At 38.3% G+C, this 23,999-nt stretch overlaps 1 protein-coding gene across 3 annotated transcripts in view; it reads left to right on the top strand.

The window, feature by feature from the left end:
- The window catches only part of NNT (nicotinamide nucleotide transhydrogenase), a 48,778-nt gene that overhangs the window by 8,629 nt on the left and 16,150 nt on the right, over window positions 1–23,999 (top strand). For all 3 annotated transcript variants that reach the window (XM_074856698.1, XM_074856700.1, XM_074856699.1), the window contains exons 4-18: window positions 1,096–1,313; window positions 2,775–2,862; window positions 3,576–3,664; window positions 5,271–5,458; window positions 6,190–6,323; window positions 9,438–9,629; window positions 10,771–10,924; window positions 11,802–11,963; window positions 12,740–12,850; window positions 13,654–13,799; window positions 15,249–15,444; window positions 16,058–16,291; window positions 18,197–18,357; window positions 19,094–19,273; window positions 23,510–23,669. In XM_074856698.1, coding sequence (XP_074712799.1) covers window positions 1,096–1,313; window positions 2,775–2,862; window positions 3,576–3,664; window positions 5,271–5,458; window positions 6,190–6,323; window positions 9,438–9,629; window positions 10,771–10,924; window positions 11,802–11,963; window positions 12,740–12,850; window positions 13,654–13,799; window positions 15,249–15,444; window positions 16,058–16,291; window positions 18,197–18,357; window positions 19,094–19,273; window positions 23,510–23,669 — 2,413 coding nt within the window. The remainder of the gene's footprint in view (window positions 1–1,095; window positions 1,314–2,774; window positions 2,863–3,575; window positions 3,665–5,270; window positions 5,459–6,189; window positions 6,324–9,437; window positions 9,630–10,770; window positions 10,925–11,801; window positions 11,964–12,739; window positions 12,851–13,653; window positions 13,800–15,248; window positions 15,445–16,057; window positions 16,292–18,196; window positions 18,358–19,093; window positions 19,274–23,509; window positions 23,670–23,999) is intronic.

Genomic DNA, 23,999 nt, shown 5'->3' with positions numbered 1-23,999 from the left:
TTTTTCTAATAGTCTGCTGAAAGTTCAGTAAGTAAGCTCCTTTAAATTTGTATTTTTAAATTCTAAGGTCTGATTCAATCTTAGTCTGTCTTTTTTTTTTATAGCTCAGGTGTGCACCTACAGTAATAAAGTAGTAAATGACAGCACTGAAAAAATTGAGGATAATTTCTTATCAAGTTTTAACTGCCTTGGAGAAGTTGTGTTTTCAGAGCAAGGTAAACTAGTTCTGGACTGTAAACAGATGAGATCCCCACTCTAAGAAACTTTTGCTTCAAAATTAGTAACATAAAACTCAAGTTAGTTTTTAGAGAGAGTTGCCTGGAATTTTGAAGATGCAAGTTTCTAACTTTTCTCAATCAGACATCCAACAATTCCACAGCAATGGTGTGTTTCAAAAGTGTTTGTAACTAGATGAGTTGCAGCTGATGTGGGAAGACTGCTAAAAGTGAAGTTGCTTGAGAGGTATTAGGTTGTGCAGAGTCCTGAAGGAAAACAGAAAAAGACCTTAAACTTGATGTTGATGGTTGCTTTAACTGCTGTATTTGAAGTTATCCTGCCAGGATTGAACATAGAATTTCTGTAAGCTAGTTTGTGAGCACCCTTTTTAAGTAGGTTTCTTATGAGAAAAGTAAGAAACTCAAAAGAAGGGAATACAGATCAAGATGAGTATTTGCTGGACTTCATACTTGAAATTGCCTTTATGTAATGGTGCATTGCAACCTAATTAGTGATTGTTAGCCTGTTGACCTTAATTGGCACACCTGTTCAGTAGTCATTTTGCTTAAGTGTCAGCTTTTGGGGCAGCTGTCTGTCATAAAAGCCAGCAACTGCTGGGTAGAAGCCATCAGATCTTTCTGAAGGTGTGTGCTGACTATTACTACCCTGTCACCAATTCGCCTAGAGCTAATTCTACTATGTGGACTGCAGTTGAGCGGTGCAGTTGCTCAGTTGAGTTGTGTAAACAGCCTTTGATACGGTTTCTCCCTTTTGTACTTTGTGGATGGGAATGGACAGACTGCAAGCTGGGAGAAAGGAAGTGGAGTGTGTTCTGACTGACTTCCTCTGATTAATTTGGAAACTTCTCTCTTCCTTCAGGTGAGGGCTCCTATATATAACTCGGCTCTAGGTGTTCATGAGGCAGATCTTTTTAAGACGGCGGCTACCCTGATTAGTTTTATCTACCCAGCACAAAATCCAGACCTCCTGAAAAAACTTGCAGAAAAAAAAACTACTGTCTTGGCTATGGATCAGGTTCCACGGGTCACCATTGCTCAGGGATATGATGCACTTAGCTCTATGGCCAACATTGCTGGGTATGAATCTTACTTCTTCTGTTTTTTTCTTTTTTTTTCAGCTTGAGTAAACGTAGCTGGATTAAAAGATATTTGCTTTGATACTAGGTATATCTGAAACAATTCTGCACCTCTATTTTCATACAGCTGTTTCAAGCAGGATGGCACTATTGGAGGTGCCAAACAACTTAAGTTTCTTATGGTTAGCTTTGCAGCAGATCAGAGCAAGGCTTTAAAAAAAAAAAAAAAAAAACAACATTGAAGGCAGTTCTTCTAATTCCTGGACTGCTTTGTCTTGTGCCTTTTTGATCTGAACTAGATCAGAGCAGGCTCAAAGATATCCTTAAGACAGCTTGAACACAGATTGTCTGTTGTGGGGATTGAATGTTGTTGGGAGCTAACTAACCCAAGCAACACTCAGTATGAATGCAATTGCCATGGCAGATATAAACAAAAGACCAAATACTCTCAGACATCTTCATGCTTTGTGCCTGGTATTGTAGTGAATTAAAATGTAGTTGTTGTCAAGCTGATTTCTATTATTAGGTTCTTTATTGCTTTTTTAAAATTTTTTTTGACTTTTTACTTAGATGATGTCTGTGAGGCATAATAAGCCAAATTTTATGGACACCAGCAGTATACATCTGTGTACATGTTTGGTTATTTCTCTGTTTTCATTCTGTGTAATTTTACTACAATATAGAAATTCATAATGTATTTAAAGGTATAAAATCTACAAGCTGATTCCATATTAGAACTAATTTTAAGGCATACAGGCTTCCATATTTTCCTGCTAGAGATAGGACAGTGTGGAATGGGGCTGTTGAACCATAACACTGTTAGTAAAAATGCAAGAAAGTGTACGGTGTTGTCAAGAAGAGACATAGTCACATGTTCATCTGCATTTTCAGTTAGCTCTACTGATGTTAACTTGTCATCGAGCCACCCATTCTGGGATGGGTACAAAGCAGATGGGGCAAAAGAAGTAGCAAGGTTAAGCTATTTGCCTTAAGTCTCTGCAGAGTTAGGGTCAGAGTATCTTTTCTGAATGTATGCTTGCATGTCTGAGTGAGCTTAGTGCAAAATTAGCCTGGGTTTTGCAATTGCTTGTTCATGTTCCCTTCCGTAACAAACCTCAGGTTACAGCCTTTGAAAGTAGCTTCAAAGATACGGAGTTAACTTCTGGTAAGTTATTTGTATATTGTTCAGGTAAACTTTTATTTGAAAGAGTAAATAGTTGTGGACACCCAACATGGCAGTCCAAAAGTTCTGTCTGAAAATGCATTCCATGATGTAAAAAAAAAAAGACAAGAAATATGAGCAAAGACAGACTACTAAACTTGTGGTCATTAGTAAAATATTAAACTTGCTTTATCCTATGCATGCTATGGTCAAATGTTCATCCTTTTTTGATTGCTGTCACGAATGGGATTGTACTGAGTCTGAGAAAATACTGATAATGTGTTTGTCCTTAATTGACAGTTACAAGGCTGTTGTACTGGCAGCAAATCACTTTGGTCGATTTTTCACGGGTCAGATCACAGCTGCTGGTAAAGTTCCTCCAGCAAAGGTATGTACGATTACACAGATACTGTAGCAGAAGAATATGTGAGTTCCTGAGCACAGTTAACCACTGCTGAAACTGTGTTTAAAGGCTTTTTTCCTGCCTTGGGAAGGCTTAAAGGCAAAGGCTTTTTCCTGCCGTTCTAGAGACTTTAGATATCCCTATAGTTATTCCCATACCTATTTTTGTTTGCTATCTGTAGTGTCTTTTTTGGGAGGAATAATAGAATAATTTGAGTTTTATTTAAGTTTGCTTAGTTTAAAACATCAGACTAGCTATACATGGAGGGATTTTGTTTCCAGATGGGGTAGGCAAGGAAGCAGTTAAGAAAAGCCAGAGATGTTTGGATTTCTGGTGCATTGAAGGTTGTGATGGAGAGGATTGCTTGATTGGACTTGTAGGTGGATTGGGTTGAAGAGAATTAAAGTAGAATTAGGGAAGGAAAAAAAGAATATAAATTAAGGAGAAAACCTATAAATTGTTAGCTACAGATGAGGTGACTCTCAGATAAGTGAAGTTAGGAGTTACAGCTTTTAAACTGTTAGATTTACAGGGCAGCTTAACTGAAGTAATTCCGGGTTATGTGTCTTAAGGTAACTTGGTTAATTGGCTGGTTAATGAGATGTATCTGCAGTTGTGAAAGCAGTACAATGCTGCTCGTTTTCTAACCAGCTCTAGTTTTAGTTTCTGCTCCAAGCATGATGGTGCTATTGTTCTAGGTCTTGATCATAGGAGGAGGAGTTGCTGGCCTGGCTTCTGCAGGAGCAGCTAAATCAATGGGTGCGGTGGTTCGTGGATTTGACACAAGGTAGGTGTGTGAAACTGGTAATAGTAATCTTAAATTATTTTAAGATTAAGTAGTTTGTGGCTGTATTACAGTGAAAGCACTTGTACTGCACTGAATCACAATTCCTTTCCTACCATTTTTATTCCATTGTTGTTCCTCCATTTGTTATACCTTGAATAACTAAGCCTTCCAAAGAGCCCTCCCATTAAATCATTCAGAACTATAAGAATAAAAAATCATTGCTTTATGAAAATAAGAAAGTTAGGTCTTTTTATCCAGAATTTCATGTCTCTGTTCTTCTTGGGGACACAGGGAAAACAGTAAAGAAAGAATCCTTACACCCTTATTTATAGTTTGCTTTGATCCGGGTTCATAGTTGCATACTCTCATTCGCCTCTACTGTCTTGATCCCAGAGACAGCGTCTAGAACCTCTTTGGAGAGACACTTCTTTCAATCTGCTGAAGGAGAGAAAAAGATCAACTTATTTTGTTTATGAAACTCAGGATGAAAGAACAGAAACTGCAGCTGAAGCTGCTTTAAATGCTGCTTCCCTCTGGTCTTTTCTTTATGTTCGGAAGGATTATTTTGTCCCATAGCCATTTTTTAGAGCAGTAGACTGGGAAGATTACAGAGCACAAATGTTTTTCTTCTTATAGCTGCTGGCACTGCAAACTTGTTCTGTTTTTTTTTTTTTTTTTGATTAAGTGGCCTTATATTGAATTTATATGTGCTTAATACTGTATTTGGATTAAAATTACTTATACGTATTTGGTTTTATGCAGAAATGACATCTAGTGCTACTTAGCTATATCTAATATGGAAGAATAAAAAGGCATATATCTCCAGATTTATGATGTGCAGTATGAAAAAACATTCACTCTGCATATGCCTTAAAAAAACCTGAAACGTTTTAGGCAGATTTTGATCATGCTTTTATGAACAATAAACTCTTCACAGTTAGTTTTAATTCCCTTCTTAAGCATCCTGTATACTTTTATTTTGGTGTGCAAGAATGTTTGTGTTAAATCTTTTGTATGTTGTGAATGTTCACGTAACACTGAAATTTAGTTTCATTATTTACTGTAATATCATGTGATGCAAAATAAACTACAGGTTTACAGGATAACTGTAAAAAAACCAAACCCCAAAACACCACCACTGCTCCCCAAACCCACCCAAAACCAATTTTCCCTGTGAAAATAAGACTTAGTAGTATTTTCCATTTCACAGATTAGACAGGGCCACAGGTGTATTTATCATGTATTTTAAGCATCTGAGTTTGGGCTCTAGGTTTATCTAGTCATGACAGCAGAAGTAGGTGAGCAGAGTTACTCAACTGTTAAGCTCCCAGTTTTGAGACTTCTTGGAGCAACTCTGCTGACTATACCAGAAACCGCAGGCTGCCTTCATTCTTTATCCAAGTATCTACATTAGGGACCTAAAGTTAGTGATGCAGTTGCTTTTTTCACTAAATACAGAAAGCTGAGGATTTTAGTTGTGATCTCCTTAATCCTAGAATAAGTTTTAGATCTCTTGTCTGAAGACTGCTACTAAAAAGACCTGAAAAAGTCATGGTGGATTTTTAAAGTAGTGGTTGTTTCTGCCCTTGCAATTTTCTTTTCCTAGAGCTGCAGCTCTGGAACAGTTCAAGTCTCTTGGTGCTGAGCCTTTGGAAGTAGACTTAAAGGAATCTGGAGAAGGACAAGGTGGTTATGCTAAAGAAATGTCCAAAGAATTTATTGAAGCTGAAATGAAACTCTTTGCTAAGCAGTGCCAAGATGTTGATATTATCATCACTACAGCGCTTATTCCAGGTATGTTTTATGTTCAAGATGCTAATTTTCATTTATCTTGTGTAAGTTGGCATGCTTTGAAGCTGTGCCTGCAGTGAAAACAGGTGTTCATGAATTTTGTCTGTGTTAGTGTGTACCTTTTCCCTTTCCTAATAAATGCCTGTTCTTAAAAGTTTGTGCCTTCTACAACTTTGTTTTCAAAAACTAGCAGCCTTTGACTCGATATCATCATATTTTCTTATTTAAACAAGGAGTAGATAGTAATAAAGTAAGATAATTCCCCAGCATGTTAATTCTGCTGTCCAGCTTGTGCACTGAAACGGGTCCAGTTGAAACAGTACTGTCTTCTGTAGTTGAAATGTGGTAAGGTAGAACTTAAGTTTTAGAGTTTTGTATTGCACAACATCTATATTTTAATAACTTATGATGTGGCATATCTTCTTTTTTTTGTTATGACTTGAATTGTAAGATTGGATGTTGTCAGTTTAGTGAGGACAAAATTGGTCTTGCCAGCATCTTTGGTAGACTGCCCATGCGTACCTTTTTTATATGCTTGGGAGCAAGATGTTCTAGCATCTCTTCTCTGTGCCTGTGTAAACTTCTGTGACTTTTCATTCTAGGTCCAATTACTTGAAAATTTTGCTTACAAAAATAAGGTTTAGAGAGAGAGAGAGAAGGGGAAAATTCACCTCCTGAGCTCTACAGATAAAAGCTGTATTTTGTGTTTAACTTACTATGCCTTTTCTTGTTAGGCAAAAAAGCTCCCATCTTGTTTAAAAGAGACATGATTGAATCAATGAAGGAGGGTTCTGTTGTTGTGGATTTAGCTGCAGAAGCAGGGGGAAACATTGAGACTACAAAGCCTGGAGAAATGTATGTTCATAAGGTGAGCATTCTACTCAGCAGATCATTCTCACTTTGCATGAATTCACATTGTGTTTTGTAAACTGTGTGCTGAAAATGAGTAGCTGATTTTGCTATTTGGGCTTAAGTAATCCTTTAGATTTGCAATTGGTCACTAGTCATCTCTATAACAATTTGGAGATTTTTAAAGAAACAAATACTTTTGTATAGTGTTAGTTTAATAGTGTTAAGTGAATTAGACTTTCAAGTCAAGTGATTTGTCTGCTGAGTTGAGGTTGTGTTTGATGTCTGTGTCTTGGTCTGCCTAAAGAGACAGTAGTAGCAGCTTCTCTGACTTGATAATCACTTTCCATAACAGGAGGTTAACAGTCCTTGTCCTAGGTAAACTAAACAGGTTCAGACTATGCCAGTGTTTACTTCAGTGCAAAGTCTCTGGCTTAGCTCAATATAATTTCATCTTCAGGAGGGTGCTGTCTTTGTATGTCTTTAGCTTCACCAACATGAGTGTGGCTGCCCTAGAGTATCCAAACTACTTGTAACCCAAACTAGGAGTAGCATGAATTGGCTCATAAAAGTTAGCAGTTTTTCTCTGGACTGAACTAACTACTTTGGTTTTCCTCCAGTGTTCATTGCCTCAGTTAAGAGCTTGTTTTTCTGCTTTTTGGGTTTTATTTCTGGTAGTTGTGAGAAATCTACTAGCAGTTACAGTTATTTGGTACTGTAAGGACATAATGCTGTTACTAGGGAAGCCTGTAAGACATATTGCTGCCATGGTTGTCATTAATACAAACAAGGCTCTGTGTGTATATAATGAGTCATGCATTTGTCCCGATCCAATGTCAGGGGAGGCTTCGATATGATCCCAAGAGTGAGATTAAGACACAAACGAGGTCAAATGCCATACACCCAAAACAGGTTTTTATTATTAAAAAAGTGAAGAGGGATAGCGATAGGACAGAATGGAAGGAAATAAATGGAAGGAAAGAAATAAAGCAAGGATGCGGGATAGGGCTGTGACTTGCGGAAAACAAACTCTACAACTCGAATAGAGTTATAAAGCAGGTATGTTTACTCCGGCGCCGGGGTGCAAGGGGATTTCTCCACAAAGCTTGCACACCCACAGCACTTTTTACCAAAAACTTATAGAGTGTGAATATACATATTCATTGGATTACATAACACAAACATACATATGCATGAGTAAGGCTGGGTTAGTTCTAGAGGCTGGTGTCAGCAGTTTATGTTATCTTTGCACCTGCGCATTCCCGCCTGGTGGTCGTCTTCGGGGATCTTCGGGAGGAAGGCTCGTAGTCTTTCTCACCTTGTTTTTTTCCCTTGGAGCATGCGCAGATTCTCTTAGCCAGTTTCTTGAACAACAAAAATGTTTTTCAGCTGGTTTACTCATTCTATCTTATTTAAGGGAACCAATGAAACTTCTACCATTCGTATATGGCTATCTTTACTCATTACTGAGGCCCAAGTAGTTAGAGCGCACCTGTTCCTCAAGGACAAAAACACGGTATTTTGCTGAACACTGCAGTTCTTGGTAGATTTTCACAGTAAACTGCTTTGTTTTGATGAACACAGTAGTCCTTGGTAAAATTCCACAGAACAGTCTGGGCAAGCAGGATTCTTAGCAATATTAAAAAATACTATAAGTAATACTATAACTTGCTATAAGTAAGGAAATAAGTTGCTAAGCAGTTTTCTGTAAGTAAATAAGTCTTAAAACAAGTAATCATTTCTCTGTATCAGCTGCAAGAACAGTCACCACCATGGATCCAGCGGCGTCCCGTTGGTCCTCAGTCTTCAGTTCTTCGGTGGTGGGTGCACACGGATCTGGTAGATGCACACTGAGCAAAATTTTCTGCTGCCTTTTTAAGTTCATTGTATCTGCTGATTAGCGTATCTCCCCACCTTTATATTTTTTTTTTTTTCCTTTGGTCCCACAGGTTTTGTTGCATCTGGCTTCAGGGCAGGAACGTTTGCCTCTTGTCAGTTCATTGTTCTGGCCTACATAATAGAGCCACAAATGGCTACAGGATGGGGCCAACTCAGCACACCTCTGCCCCTTTGAGGCTTGTCTAAAGAGTCCGGACAATGCAACTGCAAGGAAGTGGTGGGGTGCATCCTTCAATACACTCCCACTTCTCTGGGCGACATCCCCCAGACCAATTCACAGGCCACAGCAGCTTCTCTTGGAGGTTTGCACAGACACAAGAAAGCTTTGAGGCAGTCATAGGACATTTCAGTCTCTCACAGCATTGTATTTGGCTTTAAGGTTTTCTAGGGCTTTTGATGTCATTGCTTAAAAACTGAACTTAGTGTATGTAGGACAGAAATAAGGTATTTGCAGGATGAATTTATATGGAGCTCTTCTAGTCAGAGTATTACCCCTGAATGTAGCATGCTGACAACCGAGCTGTGGAAAAGAGCAGCAGTGCAGATATATTAGCAGTATAGCAGAACACTGCATTAAGAAGTCAGAGTTCCTGAAAGCATGCATGGATCTTACCTGTAGGTTGAGGGAACAGTGTTAACCAAGTCCACTTGAACATGAAGAGTGTATGCCATCCTCAGCTTCCCGTACTGCCAAAAGCAGGATAGCCAGGTATACTCACATTTGTTCTTTAAACAGTGTGGATATAATGTTACTTATTTACATAAGCATGAACGGGGCATATTAGTTGTACAGCTAGCTAGCTCTGAGGAAACTCCCTTCACTCCTTGTCATAGAGAAGCTTGCCTCCAGTGCATGCCCTCCAGAAGAACTGAGAAGATGCCAAGCATTGGGCAGGATAATCTGTTACCTGGTTGCTTTAAGAAGCTAAGTTCTGAGGCAGTGGTAGGATTTGGAGAGGACAAGCTCTTGGACCAATACATCTTCTGCTCTGCGTAGCCTTGTTGCTAATAGCATTTAAGGTGTTGGGTTTGATCGTGTTGAATTCTGTAACTGCTGTGAGTAATCCTCTTATAGCTTAATAATGTTAGAGCTGCAGGTAACAGTTTTAGCTGGCGTTAAAAATGGAAATAAGTGAAACAGTTAGGATATATATTTCCAGAAGGATATATTGGAAGAGATGCTTCTTCAGAGATTGTACTAATCCTTAATATTGTACTTGATTTTTTTTTTTAGGGTGTTACACACATTGGCTACACAGACCTGCCTAGCAGAATGGCTACTCAGGCCAGTACTCTGTATTCAAATAATATTATCAAACTCCTAAAGGCTATTAGTCCTGACAAAGAGAACTTCTACTTTGATCCAAAAGATGAATTTGATTATGGAACTCTGGATCATGTTGTTAGAGGAACTGTAGTAATGAAGGTAAGTCAGTAAATATTCTCTTCTTAATTTGTGAGTACATACTTCTACATTTATCAGTGTTGTCTCTTTAAAATGCATTCAAAGATACTGCATGCCAATAGACTTCAGATGGGGCTTGATGAACACTGCAGGCAATTGTGTTTTCTATTCAGATGAATATTCCTCTGTCCATTTTTGTGAAGGGAAATCTCTTTGCTTTTGTCATCTTGTCATGGTTAAACAAATACATAACGTCTACTATTGAAAAATAGGAAAAAGATTTGATTTACCTGTTGTATTCATGTGATAAAAGCATAGTTATTTAAAACATGTTTGAACCACCACTACAGGACCAGAGAAACATTCTTCCTCTATTTTTTTAAAAATACATACAAGTTTCTGTTCTTATAAGAGTAACTTCAGAAGAAAAATGGTGGAACTAGGATATGCAGGATACTTTAAGCTCTGTTAAGAAATAATAAAATACAAATTTAGGGCATGGGCCAGTATGGGCTCTCTTTCTGCAGCTATTAGGAAATAATAATTTGCAGTTTAGGTAAGAGGTATTCATTTCTGTTGAGTTTTGCTGCATAATTTTGCCAACATTTTGTAATGCTTATGATAGCTACTCTGGAGGAGGCTTACATTGACTTCAGCTCTCCCAGACCACTGAAATGGTGTGTACAGCTCAGGTCTGACAACTCCACCCCATATTCCTCCAGAGGCCTGGAAAACAGCAAATACGAGACATCATGCTTGGTACCTAGCTGAGGTCTGGGCAGGCTCTGATTACAGTTCAGATCTGTAGCAGATTTTGCTATTTCCAAGACCTTGTTTTATTTTGCATAAATGTTTTTCCTTTAAGGAACTTTACTCTGTTTTGGCATCTGCTTTCAAGCCTTGTGGCGTGTTTCCATCAGGTGCTCTTGGACATTGATATTAAATCTTGTGCAAAAAATGTGTAAACCAGTATGGTTAACTTGGTTAGGCTGTACTTATCATCCAGCCTTGCAAACTTCTGCTGAGGCAGAAAAAGGAGGTGTTCCTGTGTCACGGGTGTAGGATGTTAAGACTTACCTGAGCTGCAGGTTTAAGAAGAGTAGGCTCCTCTAACTATAAAGCGTCTGCCATGTTAGGGATAACTGTACATATCTCTTGTCAGGATGGCAAAGTGATTTTCCCAGCACCTCCACCAAATAACATTCCTCAAGGAGCCCCTGTGAAGCAGAAGACTGTAGCAGAGCTGGAAGCGGAAAAAGCAGCTACTATTACACCCTTTAGAAAAACTATGACTAGTGCATCTGTATACACAGCAGGTAGGCAACTTCCAGAGTTGGGAGTATCAGTGTAGAGTGCTTCTCATTTGACTAATACTTCTAAATGACTCCTCATCTTACTCATTCAATTTAATAACTATTTGGGAGAGCAGATGATTGGCTGGTGTACTCTAGTGCAAAATCAGTGTAGTGTAATAATTACTTTTGAGAGGGAAAATAAAATTTTATAAATTTAACCAAGATTATTAACATTTCAAACAGTGCTGACTCATGCTGTGTGAATGTATTTGGCTTTATTAAAATATCAGTAAAATACTTAAAATTCTGAAGGGGACTGTGCGTGCTTTGCAGCAGAATCAGTTCAATGCCATTGCTATCTACAAACTTCAGTGTATTGTATGAGACTTAAATGCCCACAATCTACTGAAGTACTAAGAATAGGACGTTTGTCTTGACAAATAAATGTTGTCTCTTCTTGTCCCTTGTTATTCTGTGTGCATCAGAACTTCTGCATGAGGAAATCAATAAATTGAGTATTCTTAATTTTAACTGCTGTTCTTTGTATGCACGCTTTGAGTCTCACAAGTAGTATCACAACATGATTGTGACTCATCTACATTTTTGCTGTAGGACAGGAGAGTGACAGGATTTGGTGTAGAAATATATCTTTGCCTCTTTGTGTACATGTGTAACAAAGATGTGCATATCATACTTATGGTTTTATTTTCTGTTGTAAAAGAAACACTAGCACTGAAAGAGTGTGGTAGTTGACAAAGGTGATCCACCTGATCTTGAAACAAGTCCATGCACAAAACTGTTTTGCTGTTAGCTCAATACTGGACTCCTGTTGTACAGAGTTTAAATGTAAGAAATCACTGAGAAGTTATAGAAAAGTTTTGCTGTGGATTTCTTCCAGGTTTAGCTGGCATGCTAGGACTGGGCATTGTAGCTCCTAATACTGCTTTCACACAAATGGTGACGACGTTTGGCCTAGCTGGAATAGTGGGGTACCATACAGTGTGGGGTGTGACTCCTGCTCTTCACTCTCCGCTCATGTCAGTGACTAATGCTATCTCAGGTAAGTAGCTGTCATGCAACTGCTTATTTCCTATTTGAAGTAGGCACAGCTCGTTTTACCCAAACTTTAGACAGAAGTCTCCTGATACGCCTTTTAAAATGCTGAAGAGCCTAGTACTACTTTGCATGTCTGAGTAGGACACCCAAAACAGGCTTTTTCTGAGAGTTTTTTTTTCAAAAGAAGGGCAAACATAGTGCTGTGTATTTTTAATTTTTGTAAGTAATTTTTCACTCCTAATCCGTTTGCTTTAAAGTTTGTTTTACTTGGAGTGTTGCAGTCTCTCCTTTCATAGAACACATCTTTCCTCCCATCTCTCAAAAATGTTGCCCTGAAAATAACTTGTCTTTCATATTTTCTTTTTGCCTCTCCTCAAACTATGTGTTTTGAGAGGGGGAAAAAGAAAAAATGCATAAGTGACCCATAAGATTCATAACTATAAATATGTAAGATTTTCTATATCTGTGTGTGTACGTATGTGACAGGCCCAGTCTCATCTACTTTGTTAAAAGCAAAATTTCTTTTGTTGAACAAGTAGTCGGAGGTTGACTCTGTGCTTGAGGCACTGTACGTCAAAGCTGTATTCATGTACTATTTTTTTTCTTTTAAAACATGTTTGTATTGCTGAAAAAGACCATGGTAGTCTTTGTTTAAATAGTAATGTGTAGAGCAGCGGTCAGAATTTGAGTTGACTGGTATCTGTTTGACAGCTGAAAGGAAGCTTCCTATAGGTATAGAGCCTTTTAAGGTTCAGTAACACTTTTTTCCCTTTTAAATAGGACTGACTGCAGTTGGTGGGCTGGTATTGATGGGAGGAAGCTATCTCCCTGAAAACACTCCTCAAAGTCTAGCAGTGCTTTCGGCCTTTATCTCGTCAGTCAATATTGCAGGTATGAATGTTAGGTTTTCTCCTGAGGGTAACTTTAAAGCACTTGTGTAATTATTTTTTATCTCTGTAATTGCATAGATACCAGAAATAGTCTCCTGGGAGTAGAATCTGAGAGCATCCATCAATAAAGAACAGCTCTTCCCTCCCCAGCTGCCCCCGTTCCCCCTCCCCCACCTTTGATTTTCATAGTAGTTACTGTATCTGGTTTGCACACCCTGTGGTATAACATTTTTTTTAGGGAAGCATTTAAATGTGCATTTTTCTTTTACAGTATCATTTGGGTGATGGTTATATGAAATATCTTTTCCTGTATATCCCAAGATGGTGCTGCATTTGTCCTTGTATTCCTTTTCCTACTTGAAAAATATACTAGTGGCATAGAACAAAATTCTGCTTGCTTGAGTTTCAGAAGTCCCAGCTTCCTGAATAAAAAAGATGAGAAAGTGAGCATTGTGACTTAGAAATACTGCTTTTTGCTAGAGTAGATAGGGAAAAGGACACAGTCATAAACTAACCTGTATCCTACAGTCAGCGTAGAGTATGGAGCCAGAGCAAGTCCTCCAGGCTTTCCAACTCCTCATTTTATGAATTTCCTCAAAAAGTTAAAAAAGACAGCAGGATCTCACCCTGATTACACCTTTGTTTCCTGGTGGTTTTCCAGATTACTAGCTTTTCAGAGGCTTTGTTGGTGTCAGTTGCTAACTTTCTGTGGTAATATGATGTAACCGAGTATTTCCCTTATACCTTGGTATACATAGTTTCAGATTTTATTTTTGTAAAATTTTTTCCTTTTTTTTTGGCCAGGTGGATTTCTAGTTACACAGAGAATGCTGGATATGTTCAAACGTCCCACAGATCCTCCTGAGTACAACTACTTGTACCTACTTCCTGGTGGTGTATTTGTAGGAGGCTATGCAGCTGCACTCAGTGGTGGTTATAATATTGAACAGGTAAGAAGATAACTTTGTGGCTCTTAGCCCACTGTTCACAGCACGGTTGCTTCTTCTGTGCTTACTCTGTTGAGGAGTAAACAGCAAATTAGCCATGGTTTTTCATCAGCTACGTATTCCCACAAGGTCAATCTGAAGTTGATTAAGTTTAAAATCGTACCCCAAATGCTGAATCTGCAAATTTTAAAACTTTTCAGCACAGAGGGATGTACAGGAATTGTACCTATAGCACCTTTTACAGTAAACTTTTGTTTGCATTTATTTTAACAGTAAGAAAAATCAATGTGTTTTTCCCCTCTGTGTTTGGAAAAAATGACTCCAAACATACCTTTATGCTAGGGGCTTGTATTATATCTGATTTTTTTCAGTTATCTAGACATGTACAGCTCAGTTCATTTAAGTTTGTTTATACTTTTTGAAAACAGGAGTTCACATGTGCCATAAGCAAATTTTGAAACTGTTCTGATAATGAACAGGACTGTTTAGCTTTGGGTTTGTACTAAAGGAAAACTTTATTCTGAACTTGTTGTGTTTTGAACTCAGCCGGCAGCCAAACACCACCCAGTGGGTTGCTCACCCTTCCACTCTCAGTGAATGGGGAAGGAGGCTGAAGGAACACGAGAGAAACTCGTGGGTTGAAATAAAAAACAGTTTAATGATTGTAATAAAACATTAACAATAATGGAAAGTACAAAGGGGTAATGCACAATGTGATTGTCCACCACCTGCCAACCAATACCCAGCTTGCTCCCGACCAGCTGTCAGAGGCCCCAATGGAGAGAGAACCCACCTCCTTTATGTACTGAGCATAATGTCACATGATATGGAATACTCCAATGGCCAATCTGGGCCTGGCACCCTGGCTGTGCTCCCTCCCAGCTCAAGAAAATTAACTGTCCCAGTCAAAACCAGGACAGTCTCCATCCCTTATTCCATACCATTTATGTTGTGCTCAGGTTCCTGATACACTGTAAGTAACAACCAGCCCTTTCCCTGGCCTCACAGATACCATTTTCTTAGTCTATGTGTCGTCCTTCCAGAATGTCTACTGAGTTCATTTAGTCCATACTTTGGGTTTGCTCTGTCATGACAGTCTTTTAAGACTAGAGGGATAAGGCGGAGTTGGCTCAGTCGGTGGAGCAGGTGACCTTGGATGTGGCAGGAGGGTAGCGTGTAGTCTGTGCTACAATTGGAGCTCATGGTACAGATAAACCAAGGTCATAAAGTGGGGAAAAAGTTTTAACAGAGACCATGTTTTAATTGGCCAAACTCACATCCTATACAACATTTTTCCCACAGTCAAGGGTTTTGACTTCAGTTAAGAAATGTGACTTACACATATTCTGGAGAAATCAGTCCTTTTGTGTAATAATCAGAAATATTTTTATAATGATTTTTCAGTTTGTCTCTAATTCATGGATGCATATTAATGTTTTTCTTATTTTAAAGATGATGTACCTGGGCTCAGGCTTATGCTGTGTTGGTGCCCTGGCTGGTCTGTCCACCCAAGGAACGGCTCGTCTTGGAAATGCTTTGGGTATGATTGGTGTTGCAGGAGGTTTAGCAGCAACTCTTGGAGGCCTGAAACCCTCACCTGAATTGTTGGCACAGATGTCAGGTGCAATGGCACTTGGTGGTACCATAGGTATGTGTATGATACTATAAAATAACAATATATGCTCTATACATGGATTTATGCAAGCTGTATTTACACAAAATACTGTATAGCTCACAGGTGAATTGACTTCTATGGCTTGTGTATGTTATTTTGCAAATATGTGAACAAAGAATCTTAAGTCCCAGGGCTTTTATTAATGTATAGGATGTGATAAAGAATGGGGAGACTGGTGAAAGAGCAGGAGCATATAATCTCTGTTAGGGAAACTGGGTATGCAGAAGTGAATGAACTTGCCCAACTTGATACTTCAGTTCTTGGCTGAATGCTGCAAAATTGCATTTTTCACATTTGTGCTTTCACCAGAGAAAATGCTGAATTTCTCAATATTTAGTGAAGCTTCTAAGAACATGATATGCTTAAATCTTCTCTCTAATTTCCATGATATCCTCACTGCACAAAATACGCATATGCATCTGTCAGTTAAATGCCATAGCAATTTCTACTGTAGAACAAATTTTTCCATTGGAACAGGCATGGTGTGCATGTATTCATTGCACACTGAACCATGATACGTTAATTTCTAGCTGCACAGATTCGTTGTGTTTTGTAAGACTTCTCTTCTGTCTCCAACTCTCAATAGGTTTGACGATTGCTAAACGCATCCAGATTACAGATCTGCCTCAGCTAGTGGCTGCTTTCCATAGTTTGGTTGGTTTGGCTGCTGTGCTCACCTGTGTAGCAGAATACCTGATTGAATATCCTCACTTTGCTACTGATCCAGCTGCAAACCTCACCAAGATTGTGGCCTACCTTGGCACGTACATTGGTGGAGTGACTTTCAGTGGCTCTCTTGTTGCTTATGGAAAACTGCAAGGTGAGACCTTCCATTCAGAATTAAGTATTTGTTAAAGGTTTTGGTCCCCCCTCCCCCTGGAGTTTGGCTCTGCCTTTTAGACTGCTCTGTGATTGGAAAGAAACCTTGTATTTTGCATCAGGTAACAGTTTATATGTTTTAATTCTTATATGTACTTTTGTCTTTTTTATTCTATTTAATTTGTGTACAGCTTTAGTTATGAAAGGTTTGTTTTCAGTGTTTGGACGTACTACTGCTATTAATGCCCAAGTCATGTAAGCTTCCCTCAGTTCATCTTGTCTAGAAATAAGTGTTGCTTTAGTGTTGTTAAGACAGTACCTGATACTGTTTCTCTAATTTATTTTATTGAACTTTTATGATCACACTGTATTCTTGAGCAGACAATTTAATTGAAAATTTAACTGCTGGTCTCAGTGAGCACCGCTAATATTTATTGGATTTTGTTCTTAGCATTGAAGGCTTCATTTAGGTAGGCAGCTTGCAATATCAGTTGAGAGTGCCTCACTTTAAACCATTCAGTTCACTGTTTACCTACTGTGCAAACTCCATGCGCCATACCTCTTACTGTTTTAGTAAATATGCCTTCTAAATTAAATACTCACTAATTCCTGATTCTTATGCACCTGAAGATTTCTTATTGCATTTATTTTTGGTTTTGTAAGCATACAGCTTTTGAGAAACTGAAGTAATACCTGTACTAAGAAGTTTCAGCTAAGAGCTTCCTATTACTAATCCTGTTAATAGCTTTGCAATAGTTCCTTTGGGAAACATCTGTTTGCTTTCTTCAGTGTTTATGAGACCAGCCATTGAAGGAGGAAGCATGACATGGATGGAAAGCTGTCTTCTCTAATAATCTTTTGAAGGATTTGTCAGTAGTATGTATTTCTGATGTGTTTCTGCTAAGTAGTTACTCATTTATTTTTTCTTGTTTTTTTTTTTTCTCTTCTCCATCTTACGCCTTCGGCCACCTCCATCATTTGTGCGCATGTCCCTGGTGAACTTCACTGCCTGTCTCAGCCCACTTCCCTGGGGGTTTTTGTTTTGTTTTTTTTTTCTTCCGCCTGCATTTTCATATCAGCATGATATGCAATAATAAGCTTGTCTATACTATTGAACTGGAGGTAGTAGGTCACACAGTTTGACTCCCAAGACTATCAGTTCATACTTTCCCTTGAATTCAGGTAAATTTAAATGAGGCACTTGGTGAGTACTTACATGAAAAGTAACAGATAAACTTGCATTATTTTTACTCTTTGCTGTGTTGTTGGGGAGAAAAAAGCCAACAAACCAAACAACCCTAGGGTGAAAATAAATATGTAATTGTCTTTTTAAAGTGATTCACACAAGTACCAAACCCTCTTTTCCCCTCAAGTCTCTGCCAATGTGGGAAACTGTGGAAAGTCCAAGGAAGCTGTGGGAAGTGACTGAGGGTACTGGTGAAATTAAAACATTTGAAAGCAGGAGTGTTTTATATTTGGGGTTATCTTCACAGTCATATTTCTCTACGCACGCACCTGTACAAAGAAGTTCCAGCTAAAAGCTTCCTATTACAAAGCATCATATACAATATGCAAAGACTTGGGGCCAGAATGAAAGTATGGTTTTTTTTTTTAAAAAAAGGCTTTTCAAGCGAAGAGATGTTTGTGATTATTCTGAAGCATTTCAGCAAGATTAAGAAGTAAAATGAGTTTAAACAGGAGTATTTGAGAACCTAGAATGAGTTTGAATGTCTTGCAATACTGAGTCAGCACAAGGTCTCAGTTTCAACTAACTTGTTTTGTCTTCGGCCCCTCCCTTTCGCTTTTTTAAATTTTTATTTTGCTAAGGTATTCAGTCTTCTCTGAAGGCAAGAGTCAGGCTCTCCTGCATGTGTGTGTCAGTCTCTGAATATGCATTTGATTGCAGGTATCCTGAATTCTGCGCCACTGCTCTTGCCTGGTCGACATGCATTGAATGCAGGATTGCTGGCTGCCAGCATTGGCGGAATGATTCCATACATGATTGATCCTAGTTACACAACAGGAATTACTTGCTTAGGTTCTGTGTCAGCTCTCTCAGCCATAATGGTAAGTTGGGGAATTGGAGGAGGTGAAACAAATTAAACAAGCAGTTTGTTCTTAAGCTTTGCAAGCTTCCATTTAATGATTGTATTTTACCATCCTGAGTCACAGCTGTCATAGTGCCTGTATGCTAACTTGCAGTAGCAAGTAGCAACTGACTTTCCTAAATCTAGCTGTGAATCAGAACTGTTCCAGAGAGCAGGCATGTATGTATAGAATTACTTTTTGCAGCTGTGACTTAATGGAGTCTTTCATATGACAAACTGATATTTTAAAAGACTTTTTGGAAAGTTTATCCGTAAAATACTTAAAAGAGCTCTGGATCTACAGGTTATCATGATGACTTAGTAAGATTATCCCCATATGTAACTTCCCCCAGTCACTCACACCAGCTGTTGCAAAGTTTACCCTGAATATTACCATTCTGTAGACTGAGTCTTGTGAAGATTGCTCAGTGTGAATCCTTTAATGGTATGAACAGTTCCATGGAGCTGGTAGGATATTTTTGCAAGTAAAAATGTGACTTAAGTGCAGCATGAGGACAGTGGAGTGTCCTCTCTCAAAAGGCAGAATTGGCAAGTCCAATCCTCAGGCCACAGCTGGATGGTCTCCTACATTGAAAATTCTTGAATATGTTATTAAGTAACTTGGTATTTATTTTTCAGTGCTGCAGGCGTATTGTCTTCTCTGCATGTTCTGCTTAGTTGTAGCTTATACTGAAATATTTTCTTTCCTTTTCCAGGGTGTCACTTTAACAGCAGCTATTGGAGGTGCTGACATGCCTGTAGTTATTACTGTTCTCAACAGTTATTCTGGATGGGCTTTGTGTGCTGAGGGCTTCCTACTGAACAACAACTTGTTGACCATTGTTGGTGCGCTCATTGGCTCGTCTGGGGCCATCCTCTCTTACATCATGTGTGTGGTAAGAAGTCAGCAGAAGTTGTGCTTGTTTTCCAAGTAATGAAAAACCTTATTCAGCATGATTGCTAGGAAGATGAGCACAGAAGACCAAACTGCTAGGTGTTCACAGACTAGAATATTCTTGACTGAAACTGTCAGATTAGATGTCAGTCATCTCTCTTTGGTTTGGAGAGACACATACTTCAAAACTGAGGAAAGCTTTTGCATTGACTTGGGCATTGAGGGTTTGAATCTGTGCTCAAATAGGTATGATTGCGGTGCTCAGCTGGTTTTTTTTAGTCATATCACTCCCCAGTGTTGTTAAATTTAAGCTAAGTTTAAAATTTATCAGCAGGAGATACTTTTGATAAGCAAACAAAACATATTTGGTTCAATTAGTAATTTAAAGTTTGTTTTTTGCAGTGTGTGGGAGTGTGCTACTTTCTTCAGAGCACCTACTTTGAAGTACCACGGGGTGGCAGCATGCTTTCATTAATTATCGCTGATACTAGTGACTGTGTCAGAGCAAACTTGAGCTTCAACTCTGTGTAAATCATATTGCATTATTAGTAATGGTTTCTTTTTCTCTGGAACATTTGTACAGAAGTCTCTTGTTTTCCCATGTCTCTCTCCTTTTTCTTTTCAAAGTTGGAGAGGTAATGACTTAAAACTGTTCACAATGCAACAGCTGCCAACCTCCTGATTCTCTGTTGTGTAATTCTGTTTCACTTCTGCTCTTGTGTTCTTGTATGATCAGTGTTTCTGTTCTGTCGTGATGGTTTTACTATGGTCAGCTCTGGCTGTCTTCTTTTACTTTGTCTCTGCTGATAAATAGTGTTGTTACCACGTTAGGAATGTTCAGTATCATTAATTTTCATCCCTCTCGAGGAACAATTTCATAAAAACTTAGAAAAATTATTTTTGTGCAGCTTTGTGGAGGTGAGTTCAAATGAACAATCCCGGATATGAATTTTAAAGAATTTTTCTTGAACATTTTGTATCTCCTTATCAAAAGGAAATCAGGTTATATTGCTCCTGGGACATCTTTTTAAATATAAATATATATACATATATATTTGTATACAGTCAGCTATTTAATCCATATCAGTAGAAAGATGATGCTTATGGGCAACACAGGTATGAAAAGTATATTCTTTAAAGATCAAATTCTTGTAAGTCTTCGTGAAAGTATGATCTGTTGGGTATGTATTTATCAGTAGGCCTAGTCACTCTATACCTTCATATTTCTTTTACTGTCCCCTTCATTTTTTAAAAATTTATTTTATTGCTAGCTCCTCTCAGGACTCAGAAGAGAGTTTTGAGATACTTGCATCTGTTGGTTGGAGGAATCTAGGTAAATAGGAAGCCTGGGGAGTAATTAGCAAAATACTTACACAGTGACAGAGCGTCTTTTCTTTATGTATTTTTCAAGTTTCAGGAAGTTTAGTTTCTGAGGTAGTATTCTAGAAATCTTGTGCTGCTTTACATAAGCTTAGACAATTAAAGTTGATCAGCCATAAAATTAAAATTATTTTGTATAATTTCTGCACAATAGGCAGAATAACTTATTTCTAGCCCAGAATTTTTCTTTTCTGCTTTAATTCATTTAATGGAAAGCATTACTTTTAAAAGCATTGTTATAATCAGGAGATTCAGTATCATTGTCTTAAAGTTGCATTTCAGGAGAAAAAGTGCTCAAGAGTTTAAGTAAACTCTGCTTTAAGCTGTTGCAACCTGTGCTAATGAAGCAACAGTTTTCCCCTCCCTTTTTTTTCCTTTCCCTCCCAGTAGTATCACTTCCATCCAAAGCAGTGTATTGAAGCTTATCTAGTACAGGTGAGAAGGTGTTTGTGGAAACATCTTAATAGTTAAAACCTTCTTTTTACTTTTCCAGTTACTTTTTGTGATAAAACAGTAATCATCCAGAGCCTATCCAGATAATCTCTTAATTCTTGAGTTGATAAAATTGACCAACATGTGTTCAGACAACCACTTAGTTTTTGCACTTGTATCTGCTTGATTTTCCACCTATCCCTCCTTAGTAGGGTGAGTGTTTTTATTTTTCCACCCATCCCTATTAGCAGGGTGAGTTAAGGACTAAGAATTTAACTTCAAAACAAAAGAGCAAAGACCTATACTGTTCACTCATCTTGTGAATTTTGACTTATTTTAAAACACTAACATGACATGTCTTCTTCAGAACATTTGATTGCATTAGCATGTCCTTCTCCCCTATTTTTTTTTTTTGCAGAGTGAATACTTGATGATTGCAACTGTAGTATTAGAATCAGTATGCTTAGGGGTGGGGAAAATGCTTCAGGCTGAAGAGGAACCATTAACTGGGGTGATGAAATAGAGCAAGAGAAGGGACAAATTGTGTTAGTCTTATAAGTTGTATGCTGGCCCATCACCTGTGTTAGCTTTGCTGTTTCTGTGGGCACAGTGGAAGGACTTGGAGTTCTCAGGGGTTGAGGGTTTGATTTTTGCCTGGGCTGTAAGCTCCTGGCCAGTATCACAGCACAGCATAGAGAGCTTTTTCCTGGTGGTTGGATTGTTTGTGAATGGTGATGCTTCCGCTTTATTCATACATGTTTGTGGTCTGTAGTGGTGAAGAAGGTGAAATAGGCTATAGAAGAGTTTCCACACTGTCCCTGTGCTGAGTAGGTCTTAGCTGCATTGGTTTATTGTTGCTTGATGAGGTCTTGTCTCATTCTGAAGCATTCTCTGCCACCCTCTTTTTTTTTTTTTTTGCCAGAACTCTCACCTCTTTCCTTGGCTCTTTGGTTCAGAGCCAGGCAAGGGTGCTTCAGTCTCATGCTTGCTTTGAGGAGATTATAAAATTTCTTAAAATTTTGGAATTTCTTTTCCTTTGGTCTGGTCATACTGTTGTCTTTTGATTTAGATAGGTGTAGAAGGTGCTTCGCTTCTAATATGCGCAACAACTTAAAAGGGTCTAGGCTGTCTTACCTGACACCTAACTGCTGTAATATACTAAGTAGTCTGTTTTTCCATTTGACAATTTAATATTGTGGTACATGTCAAAGTCATTGTGTTCTTAGAGGGTGTGAATTACTGTCTACATCAGACACTAGAAAGATGCTGATTTCACTATGTTTGTGTGCCTTCCTTACAGTGTCTAAAACAGTGATGATTTATTAGGTTAACCAAAAGTTCTGACATCTTCATTGTGCTTATTTGCTAGATGATGAATTTCACAGAATAGCGTGTCTTCTCAGGCTATAGCAAAAAACCTGTGAAGTTGCATAATTTGAAATGTCAGCAGAAAATGGACACCTGGAAGCATACTTTTGTGTGGGTGTTTCACTTGTATGTGTCCTTCTGCAGATCCATTCTTAAATTTTGCTGTGGTTTCTGGGATAGCACAGCATGTATGACACAGGTTTAATTAAAGAAGCAATTTATCCTGTTGCTTTCCTGCTTCTGAAGTTTTGTTTACTGCAATTACAAGTTTTGCCTACTTCCAGATATTGCCAGATTCTGCTTTGGGACCACACTCACAAGAAGATATGCCAGTGAAAACATATAGCCAGTGGCTTTTCCTGGCTATGTATCTAAACAGAGCCAAATTTTCAGGATGTGTTCTCCTCTTAAAGATCCTAGTTTAAGATCTCTTGTTCCCCTTTGGTGCTCAGCCAGTAAGTTAATGGCCCCCTTCAGTTCATTACAATTTGTTTTGAGTTAGCATTTCGTTAATTTTGTCTTGCTACTTAGTGTTGTTGTGTTTTTCCCTGTCTTGCTGGTGTAGGAGCTTTGCTTCTGTGCTACCTGTAAGAGCTATATGATTTCCATGCTGCCATATAGCAGTTCTGTGCTTACATGTTGAATTGCTCAAGAACTTAAGAAAGTATCTTACAGAAATGGTGTGTATGTGTATATAGATGTTTAAAAAAACCCCCTCATCAAATATGCATTTTTATATCCTCTCTTTTGAGAACAAAATGAGACCAATATTTGCTCTTTGCATTGTTTTTTTCCTTTGTCTTGGGGAAACGCTGGTGCTCTATCATTACATGTGTAATGTAATTTGTTAAAAGCTGGTGTTTGGCTATTGTGTTAATCTGTGTCTCTGTTTTAAGGAGCCTCTTTTAAGATGTTTTGAGTTGTAAGCAGGCAAAACCAGCAGATAAATACTATTGTTATGAGGGCTTTAATATTTTCACAAGTTTTCTTTGTGGACATCTTGTTTCCTTTTTTTTTGATTTCATCTTTAGCTGATCACAAACCTCTTGTCTTTCAGGCTATGAACCGTTCCCTTGCAAATGTGATTCTAGGGGGCTATGGCACCACGTCAACAGCTGGTGGGAAGCCGATGGAAATTACTGGAACCCACACAGAAATCAATGTGGACAATGCAATTGAAATGATAAAGGAAGCCAATAATATTATTATTACACCAGGTAAGACACTCTTGACTTACGCAGCAAAATGTTCAGAGGATGTATTATTAAAAGAACTAAACAACCAATCAAAAATCCAAACCAAAAAACTGTAGCCGGTCTTGCAGGTCAGTCATCATTCCTCTGTGTAGACATATGTATGCCACTTCAGTTTTCCTTGTGTGTGTCTCTTCAAATTTTGTCCTATTTATGTAGATTTTAAATTCTTCAAGACAAAGGCTGTCTTTTGTAAATTATGTTTATAGTTAATTTTGTGTACAGCTGTTGTGGTGTGAGTTTCCAAGCACTACCACAGTACCAGTAGTACCTATAACAAAATACCTGTCTGTT

Source organism: Strix uralensis, chromosome Z (assembly GCF_047716275.1).
Source record: "Strix uralensis isolate ZFMK-TIS-50842 chromosome Z, bStrUra1, whole genome shotgun sequence".
Taxonomy (NCBI): domain Eukaryota; kingdom Metazoa; phylum Chordata; class Aves; order Strigiformes; family Strigidae; genus Strix; species Strix uralensis.
The sequence above is the reverse complement of the archived record's forward strand: the minus strand, read 5'-3'. Positions and strand labels throughout refer to the sequence as shown.